The 10,621-nt window shown below is 40.9% G+C and overlaps 2 protein-coding genes across 2 annotated transcripts; both read right to left on the bottom strand.

The window, feature by feature from the left end:
• Positions 1 to 11: 11 nt before the first annotated feature.
• On the bottom strand, positions 12 to 2,528 carry upp2 (uridine phosphorylase 2). The gene is made up of 7 exons (XM_035650913.2): positions 2,194 to 2,528; positions 1,913 to 2,027; positions 1,653 to 1,811; positions 1,406 to 1,520; positions 1,093 to 1,302; positions 818 to 964; positions 12 to 675 (listed from the first exon to the last, which is right to left on the bottom strand). Exons 1-7 carry the CDS (start codon positions 2,244 to 2,246, stop codon positions 533 to 535), a joined length of 942 nt encoding a protein of 313 aa, XP_035506806.1. The 5' UTR covers positions 2,247 to 2,528; the 3' UTR covers positions 12 to 532.
• A 393-nt stretch (positions 2,529 to 2,921) lies between these two features.
• Positions 2,922 to 6,425, bottom strand: LOC118320322 (uncharacterized protein C7orf57 homolog). The gene is made up of 8 exons (XM_047337467.1): positions 6,302 to 6,425; positions 6,056 to 6,102; positions 5,765 to 5,926; positions 5,571 to 5,667; positions 4,963 to 5,080; positions 4,678 to 4,763; positions 3,568 to 3,689; positions 2,922 to 3,262 (listed from the first exon to the last, which is right to left on the bottom strand). Exons 1-7 carry the CDS (start codon positions 6,310 to 6,312, stop codon positions 3,584 to 3,586), a joined length of 627 nt encoding a protein of 208 aa, XP_047193423.1. The 5' UTR covers positions 6,313 to 6,425; the 3' UTR covers positions 2,922 to 3,262; positions 3,568 to 3,583.
• Between the last annotated feature and the right edge of the window lie 4,196 nt (positions 6,426 to 10,621).

Raw genomic sequence — 10,621 nt, forward strand, 5'->3', positions numbered from 1 at the left:
CAAAGTGCAACTACCATTATTAAGTTTTATTGCAGGTTTTACACTCTACAGGATCCAATGTGAAATACAGTATCATGCAATTTCTTTTTTTTTCCTTTAAAACCTTGCGCAAATACAAACCTCCATTACATGTTGAACTCCTATGATTTGGAATCGTCTCTCTAAGATCAATTCCTCACCCCAGTGGGACAATGAGCTTTGTTTTTTTTTATATCAGGCAAAAGAACTATGAGAGGCTGAAAAACTGGACATTTCTTGAGTTAAAAGTGGAAGTTGGCATAAAGACATTATTAAGAAATTTACTACATATAAGCAACAGAGTATTAAATATTACGAGATACAATACATTTATTTATATATATAGCTTAGCTTATTTTAGCTCATCAGTGAAATCATAAACGTCTTACCAATGTATTAAATAGGTGTCTAATACACATATTAACAAGTACAGTATATATACATATCCACATCTCAATCAAGGCTATATACATCTTTTGGGCAGGCTGGGGTTGGGACGGGAGGTGCAGACGTCTCAGACAACATGTCCCAGGCGCTTCTTGATGAAGTGGGCCACCAACACTTGAGGTCTCTGCTGGTACTCCACCAGCACATCGTGAGAGGAAGTGATCTGGTCTCCATCGAAGCGGTTCAGCAGTGTAACACAGACCACAGCCGCTGGAGGGAAAAAAATGAAAAGAACTTTCAGTATAAGCTTGTTGTTGGTCAAATGTTGACCAATATCAAAGTTCTTCCTGTGAGAATGTGTTTTAAAGCCATTAATGAGCTCCACCGTACGCAATGTTGAACAATTTCTTACCTTTGAGGCCGCAGACACGGCACATGGCAGCAAATACGGTGGACTCCATTTCAATATTCCTCACTCCAGCTTCGTACGCTTTCCTCAGATATTCCAGTTTTTCTTCGTGAGAGAAGGAGCAGAGCGCTCCGTCAAGTCGGCCTTGACCTGCAGAGACACAGCACAGGGTTCATCAGCATCAATGTATGTGACCCGGCCAAGGTTCTTGCCTTTACTGGAAGTGAATACCAAATATAATCACAAAATAAACATGAGCGTGGCACACTGTTTCATACCTTCATAGAAGTCGTGGGTGCACATGGTGTTTCCGATCACTGACGGAAAGCTTTGGAGCTCGGAGGAGCACTGCAGAAGTTCACTGGCCACCCCCTCGTCCAACTCAGTGCTCCGGGTGATGACTTTGCCCAGAACCACCTGCTCAAACTGGGCGCGGAAGGAGTAGTCCACCGCTTTATCTGTGATGACCACCGTCCCTGGAGCCAGGCCTGGAGATGGCAGAGGGGAGATATTAGTCCTGTCTTATAGGGGTACCACTTGAATAACTCAGTTTAATCTTTCACCTTATCACAAAAAAAAAAAGATACTTACCGACTCCACCGGATGTTCCGAGGCGAAAGAGGACCACATCACGACACTGGGCATGGTGCAGCAGTTTGATGAGCTCATGCAGCATGATGGAGATGGAGGGGACGCCCATGCCGTGCTGTAATGCGTATGATGAGAATTGCGTTTAGAAATCCACGAAATACTTAGTATTTACATCAGTAATTTTTATATTCTTAGGACTGGCCACTTGAAATAAAGCCTACAACAAAACTCGTTGAAGAATACTTACACTTATAGACAGCACTGGTCCCACTTTGTACATGCAGTAGCGGTCAGTTCCCTCGCAGATGTCAATCATTTCCTCTGGGTTTCCAGGCAGCTGCAGCTCCTGGTGGATGAACTGGGCAAAGGCCTTCATGCGATTGGCACTGCCACCAACACACACAAACTATGGGGAACAGAGAGGTAGAGAAGGGACAGTTGAATTTACCTTTTATTCTTTGGCGTCGTATGCCCAAAATCCTAGAAAAACATGTTTATTTCACAAACCTTAATGTCGCCAAACATTTCCGGAAGGTTGTGAGTCTTGTTGCTCAAGCTCAAGTGGTAGAGAATATCCTCCTCCATGGCGTCCAAGTAGGGATTTTTCACTTGGACGTGTTGTCTAAGAAAACGATTTAGTGCGACATGTTAATACATTGACAGAACGCCCAAGTGAATCCAAATGTTGGACTAAGTACATGCCCTGGATGGAATATTAAACACCACAGAGGCATAAGAGCATCGAGGAAGAAAAATGAAAAGCTCAGTCGAGGCTATCAAATACTTACTTGATATAGTCATTGGGGTCATTCCCCATACAGTTCAGTAAAATCGGTGCCATGACTGCGGGAGACGAACTGAGATCAAGTTTAAAGTGTCTTCAGAGTTGCTCCGGTGTAAAAACTCCAAATGTTCGTTGCTTGCTCGTCGTTGTAATACAAAAAAGAGTCGTCTGACTGCAGAGCTGATATAGCGGTGACCCCTGACCTTGTCACTGATTGGCTCCAGAAAGAGGAGTAGCACCTATCCTCACAAAAACATCCACCAGCCTCAACAAACAGAGCAGCGAGCTCAATCAGAGCTGTAGGAGAATCCCATCGACGGCAATGAAAAATGCCAACGTGACGTAAAACTGCTCTTATGTCTGAACCTCACGAAAACATGAGCTTCAACAATAACCCATCACGAGCTAATGAATTACTCATGTGTATGAAATACAGATTTACCCAAGGACACTGTGATAACCTTTGACACTGGCAGACAACACATCATTTCAAAACAATGACACACACATAATGTAGAAACAACAGAGATGCATATGTTCCCCAGCAAAAATCAACAAAGTCAAATTATGCATTGTATCATTACATGCTTTAAGAGCAATTTATCCCAGAAAATGAGCTGGAATTTGCTGTAATTGTAGTGTTATGCAAATATCAGCGAGTCAAGAAGATTGTGAATTTGCTGTAATTGTAGTGTTATGCAAATATGAGCGAGTCAAGAAGATTGTGAAATATTTTAAATTTGTCCAAATCAGATTTTTTTTATTTCTGAAAGCGGCTTTTTACAGTGTGAAAGAAACAGAAAAAAAGTAACGCAGGATTTATCTGGTTCCTTCCTCACTTGACAGTGCAGTTAAGGACGCGCCACGAACAGGCACGTTATATGAAAGGTCCAAGCTTTGTTTCAGTGATGCACCTTCACACTTGAATAACAACATCTGACATGAGAACACAATTGAAACTAAGAAGCATATTTGATGTGGCTCAGCATGACGGGGTAAAGAAATGGTTGTTTGTCAGACGAGAGCAAATATTCCCGTTGGAAGAGTTGTCCCCACACTGGCAGTCTTCTGATCTGTTGACATGGGAATTCACACAAACATATGAGTCATTCACAATCTCTACATTAAAATCGTAAAAGCTGCATCATAAATTCATAATGGCTGAAAGCTTAAATGGTCATAACTCCAATTTTCTGAACAGTAATTTCATTATGTGCTTTATAATGCAGATAATGAGTCACATGAAATTAATAAACACAGTGCTCGTCATCTTAGCTCATCATTTCCTGCTATTTCACCAGAGGTGAGTTTTAATAGCATAATGAAAAAGCAATAAAGGAAGTGATTCATGGCAAACGGGTCGATTTTTAACTCACACCGTCACAAACACTGTGCTACTTTCTTGACCCGTGAGTGTTGGCTGTCGGTTTGTTGTCGTCTGCATAACCGAAGCTCAGCAGCTTAGACATGTCGACAGGAGCTGGATTCTTGTCAAAGACTCTGTGGGCACGACATTTAAGTCCAAATGTGAAGGAATAACAACATGTTTTAATGAACATCAAAGCAGATGGCTCTTTTTTGTCGTTAGAAATATAATGAGATGTGTTTTGTCATTAAAGATTCACATTAAGAAGACAGATGACAACAGACACAGATAAACAATGAACATGGACCCGATCCTTCTGACTCAAAACAAACTCTGGCTACTCATTACAAATGTTTCCTGCCAACAAAAGCACAGAGTCAACAGCTGGTGTTTACATAAGTCAGATTTCCCTTTATCGTGTACCGTAACACAAACTCTGCAAAAAAATCCGTCTGAACGAGTGATGCGATCTTAGGTTTTGCTGTCTTATAGTTCTTAAAAATAATCAGTCAGTCCCTTTTCTTTCAGGACATTTCTAGACTGAACCAAGACTGAATGCTTGCATACGACTACAGGACTTCATCAATGAAGTCAATGACATTGTCCCAGAAGAACAGGAACACACAGTGCAGACCAGCTGTTAGCTAAAACAAACAGGATTGTCCACTGCTCTCTTTGCTTTGCAATTTGACCCAAATGTTGCGACCTGCCCATGAGAATTTCTGCTTAGTCACAACACAGAGAAATTTGGTGGAGAATTTGCAGATGATTCCGACTCAAACAAACATATTTTCGAAATATGGAACAGCCACATATTTAATGTGCCGTAATGCTGATAAGTATTGACTTACACTGACATGAAAACTACACAATTTTGAAAAACTCGCTAAATGAAACCTTATATATACATAATACACTGCAGCTGCTTTCTAGGTAACCCCAGTAACCATGTGCTCGTTTTATTTAGAATACCTCAGAATGCCTGATATGACCTGACACACGAGGGTCGCGGGGCCATAAATCTATTCTATTTTGTTCAAAGCTGTTTCTGGGTATTTTCCAATTGGGAGTCACCAACCAACCACAGGACAACAGTGCCATCTGGTGGACATGTGAACTTACATCCTCCGGAATTTGCTGGTCTCAAGATTTTGATATTGTTTGGGCGACTGCAATTTCTCCTCCTGGCTGTAATGAACAGTGTTGTCCTGCAGAACCCACAAAACAAAGTCACACAGAGTAACATCTAAATGAAGAGTGTAACAGTAAAGCATCGCTAACAACCCTTCTAACTTTGCCATAAAACGTGGGGTCACAATAAAGCACAACAAATGGCAGTATGAATAGTATTTGCGCTGACTTGCGGGTAAAATATTTTCTATATGACTTTAGCATTATGCTGTTTACCTTCTCTTTGCCGCTGCTGCTGTCGCCCCTCTCCCAGGCCGACATGTTGTCAGTCCCAAAGGGGGGTTCTCGTGCTTGAAAAGCTCCAGGGTTCCTCTTTTCATTGCTGTTAATGAGACTTTTGGGGGGAAAAAAACAATGCAGGGATATGAAATGCATCCTTTTCTTAACGATAGTTAAAATATATAATGAGGAATAAGCAGTAATAATCAGTCATAATCGTGTCTAATTGTTACTGTTACTGTTTATATTGTTCATTCTGTTTTACGTCAGTAAGTACAAAGGCGGAAAGTGTTTAATAATGTTGTAACTTAACTAGAAGAATACTCACAGCAAGTAGTAGTGTTAGTGGAAGTGGATTTAATTTAAATCATTAACTGACAATAAGTATGGCAATCCGCCAGCTATATAATGGTTGACCTTTCAAAAATGTCCTCGATCCAGATCGAAAATGTAATAAATTGCAACAATCCCCGAGACCCGTCTTTGATGTAATGTTCATGCAAATCCATCTGTAGCTTTTTTGAGTAATCCTGCTAACAAACAAACAAACACATGAAAAGAACCAATCACAGAACCTCCTCGGCAAAGATGGATGCTACAAGTACCTCGGTTTGCAGTTGTCCTCTGACGGAGCGCAGAACCAGCCTGGACGTTTGTATTCCTGGGGTTTAGCGTCAATGCTTTCCTCATGCCACAAAAGTCCTGTCGAACAAGGATATAATAATAGTAACAACAATCATAACAATAATAATATATAACAAAAGTATGGGGGAAATGAGGCATCAGGGTGGCTCTGTACCTTTGTGCCCTCCTTGTTTCGCGAGCTTGACGTAGTCGGAGTCACTGTCCAGGACCGCGACCCTTCGACCTCGGGCCCTCTCATCAGGAGAGCTGAAGGCTGCAGACAGACCAGGGATCTGGGAGATGTTGCCATTGACTGCATTGTTCTCTGTCTTTACACCTGTCTCACACACACACACACACACACACACACACACAGTGATGACAACAGCAACGAACAACGGTAAGACACGCTGGGTCCAGACAACAGTTCCTCCACCACGTTGTCAGTGTGAACAGTTGCACTTGCCAGATATTGTTGGTTGCAGGTGGTTGCTCTCGAGTACCGGGGGTTTCCTGGTGGAAACGGAAACAAAACCCGGCACACTGTCAACCTCTGGGACGTTAGCTCGAACGAGCTACATTGACGTTAGCACCCGTTGTCCGACGCCACTTGACCTCGGTCGCTCTGTCCGCAACTCAAATGCAACACAAAGTGTAAGTCGCGGAGGGAGAGTTCAAGTCAAGTTAGCTGTAAAGGAAAGTGTTTTCTTACTGTGAATGCATGTTGGCAGCGGAGCGGAGAGTGAGCGATGACTCTGTTTGAGACTTCAAACCGCCGTTGCTATGGACACGGCTCCTGCCCGGAGTACAGCTGCCGCTTGGTGACGCGAGTAGGGAAGGGACAGACAGACAGACAGACAGACAGACAGTGAGACAGACAGACAGACAGTGAGACAGACAGACAGACAGACAGTTAGACAGTGAGACAGACAGTGAGACAGACAGACAGACAGACAGTGAGACAGACAGACAGACAGTGAGACAGACAGTTAGACAGTGAGACAGACAGACAGACAGTGAGACAGACAGACAGACAGACAGTGAGACAGACAGTTAGACAGACAGACAGACAGACAGACAGACAGTGAGACAGACAGACAGACAGACAGACAGACAGACAGTGAGACAGACAGACAGTTAGACAGACAGACAGTGAGACAGACAGACAGTTAGACAGACAGACAGACAGACAGATAGACAGACAGACAGACAGACAGTGAGACAGACAGACAGACAGACAGTTAGACAGTGAGACAGACAGACAGACAGACAGTTAGACAGACAGACAGTTAGACAGACAGACAGACAGTGAGACAGACAGACAGTTAGACAGACAGACAGACAGACAGTTAGACAGACAGACAGACAGACAGATAGACAGACAGACAGACAGTTAGACAGAGAGACAGACAGACAGACAGACACACAGACAGTTAGACAGACAGTTAGACAGACAGACAGTTAGACAGACTGACAGACAGACAGACAGACAGACAGTTAGACAGACAGACAGATAGACAGACAGACAGACAGACAGACAGACAGTTAGACAGACAGACAGAGAGACAGACAGTGAGACAGACAGACAGACAGTTAGACAGACAGACAGACTGACAGACAGACAGACAGACAGTTAGACAGACAGACAGATAGACAGACAGTTAGACAGACAGACAGACAGACAGACTGACTGATTGACAGACAGACTGACAGACAGAGAGACAGACGGACAGACAGACAGACAGATAGATAGACAGTCAGACAGATAGACAGACAGACAGACAGACAGACAGACAGTTAGACAGACTGAATCAGTCAGACAGACAGTTAGACAGACAGACAGACAGACAGTTAAACAGACAGACAGACAGATAGACAGACAGAGAGACAGACAGACAGTTAGACAGACAGACAGAGAGACAGACAGACAGACAGTTAGACAGACAGTTAGACAGACAGACAGACAGACAGACAGACTGACAGACAGACAGACAGTTAGACAGACAGTTAGACAGACAGACAGTTAGACAGACAGACAGACAGACAGATAGACAGACAGACAGACAGACAGACAGACAGACAGACAGACAGACAGACAGTTAGACAGGCAGTCAGTCAGTTAGTTAGACAGACAGACAGACAGTCATTCAGTCAGTTAGACAGACAGACAGACAGTCAGTTAGTTAGTTAGTTAGTTAGACAGACAGACAGAGAGTCAGTTAGTTCGTTAGTTAGTTAGACAGACAGTCAGTTAGTTAATTAGTTAATTAGTTAGTTAGTTAGTTAGACAGACAGACAGAGAGTCAGTCAGTAGTCAGTTAGACAGTCAGTCAGCTCTTATTTTCTTAAATTTAAACAATTGTATTAAAAATAGTAACTGGGACTAAAAAAAACAAAACACCCCAGGTGTGATTTGATGTAGTCAGGAATTAATCTATTTCATGTCACCATATTCAGATGAAATCCTCATGCATCTGACACAGTTTTGGAGAGATGATGTAAGCCGTCTGTTAAAAAACATCAAAGTTCATTTTGCTTTGGACATCTCTCCTTATGCACATTCATCCAAGACAAGAGTGACCATAAGAAATGTGATGGAATAAATATGAATGAAATTAAATGAATTTTGGAATGATTCAGAAATGTATATTTATATTTATATATATTACAAATTCACTGTATTCATATATGGCTTTCCTGGTCTTATTGACCACCCAAAGCATACATTCATACATGTGTTCATCCCATACACAGCACAGCTCTTTCTATCGCACATCGTTCATACAGGGGGCAATTAATAATTAAGTGACTTGCCCAAAGACACTTTGGCTCGCAGATTATAGGAGCCAGTCAATCCTATTGACACAAGACTAAAATGTGTTCATGATTCCTGTATTTCTTCAGGAGATTTCTGTTTGTTGGCCCCATACGTACGGTGCAATGGTGGAAGAGTAAAAGTTAAAAGTGATGCAATATGAACATACTCCTTTACAAGTACAAGGCCTGCACTACAGTAAAAGTATATAGATCAATCTGTACTTACAGTATCAAAAGTAAAAGAAGCATGGCCTTTGTGTTATAACGGCTATTCTGGATTAATGTCAGTACTGATGCAGTAATGTGTACGTGGCATTCTTTCTGTTTTAGCTGCAGTGTAGCTAGTTTTAACTAATGTACTGTTGGACAATCCCTTGTCATATCTTATAAACGTGTGTATGCTGTTGTGTAAATGCTGTGTGGTAAAATGTACATTTCCCTCTAATCTGCAGTGGAGTAGAAGTATAAAGTAGCATGAAATTGCAGTTGTATTCAGTGCTTGAGTAGATGTTATGCAATCATTCACTCACTCAGTTGTGTTGTATTGACAGTGTTTGAGTTGGAATGCTGGAGGGGCCTATGCATGGTGTTGGCATTGTCGAGTTATGGATGATAAATCACTGATGCATTGCACGCTCAGGAAAGATGGATCTCTGGAACGTCTTTGCAGAAGACATGACAGAGCCGCTTAAGATCATACTTTTAATGGAAATGTGCTTCCAGAGCAATTTGACAAGGTTTTCAGTGGATTTATTACAGATAAATCACAGTGTTCTCTGTGGTGGGCCACAACGGTCGGCTCTTAATTTATTTTTAGTACCCCAATCTCCATACGTTGTTGACAGTAATGCACTGCTTAATATTAACTTTCTGAATGTAGGACTTGTGTTCTATGTTTTTCCCCACAAATAATGTGTGAAATGTCCAAGAGCCTCACAATATAATATCATTGAAAACACATTTTAAGTTATCTATTTTACTTTTAGGTTTACTAGCTATAATTGTTGTTAAACATACCGATCATTTTTATTCTCTGAAACAAGCCCAGAAGCCTGAACTCTTCACCCCCTGAATGCCGAGTCTTGCACATGCGCAGAGAGAACCAGATAGCGATGGAAAATGTCACACTCGTCCGAGAGAACGCGTATGTGACAGGAAATGTGGATATTTACTTCAACATAAAAGCATAGTGTGTCGCAGCGAAATATTTGAGGAATCAGGTGATGACAACCATAAAACACATTAGAGTGTAGGTGCACGACAGGATATTTAATCTTTTAAGTACAAGCTTGTTTTTATTGTATGTTGCTTACTTCTATCCCACTGCCTTTCGGAAGGGAAATGCTTCTCACTTATTTGACAATGCAGTGTTACTCAATAGATTCATATTTTTCAGTCAGAACATGAAATAATCTTCAAATATGATGTAGTTTTCCTACTATATAAGCTAACCAGCAATTCAAGGGGGAGAACTGCTTAACTCCAACATTAGAATGTTGCTTACACATTAAGACATTAATGGTGATTACAAAAATTGTGTGCATGCAGTCATCTTTAATAATCAGTACTTGCCCTTTGATATTTAAGTAGACTACATTTAGCTGAAGTGGTGAAAAGTTCAGGACCTATATTCAATAAAAGTTAAAAAAAAAACTGCTGCAGAATGATAATTGAAAGTCCTACATGGAAAGTGATCATTAAGTTGTATATAAAATAACACAAATTATTGGTTTATTAAAAGGGTTTTATCATCTAAATTAGAATATTGTGATGCTTTTGTTTGCAATAATACTAAATTCTATATTTTTGGGTCCAAGACCTGTTGGTCGAATAAAATAAACAGAAAAGAAAACAAAATTTGACCAATACAGGAATTTATTATTTTCACAATTTAGTTACAGTCAGTAATTATATGACATTGTAAAGTTGGGGCAGGACTATATAAGTGTTATGCTTCTGTCTGCTCCTTCTCGAGCCTTTGTTTTGTTCTTTGGTGGAGTGATATATCTATTTGTGTTTTATCTTTGTATTTTTATCTGATTCTTGTTTTTTTGTTGTTGATGGTTCAAGATATATACAAATCAAATAAAAAAATCACATTATTATATTCATATTTCTATTTAGTACTTTTGTTTCTTCTTAAAAGATGACCTAAACTCGTGTTATCCCGGGGAATAGCGCAGTGTACTCGTTTTATTTTGAAACATGTGACCGG

This window comes from Scophthalmus maximus, chromosome 14 (genome assembly GCF_022379125.1).
Source record: "Scophthalmus maximus strain ysfricsl-2021 chromosome 14, ASM2237912v1, whole genome shotgun sequence".
In the NCBI taxonomy this organism is placed as follows: domain Eukaryota; kingdom Metazoa; phylum Chordata; class Actinopteri; order Pleuronectiformes; family Scophthalmidae; genus Scophthalmus; species Scophthalmus maximus.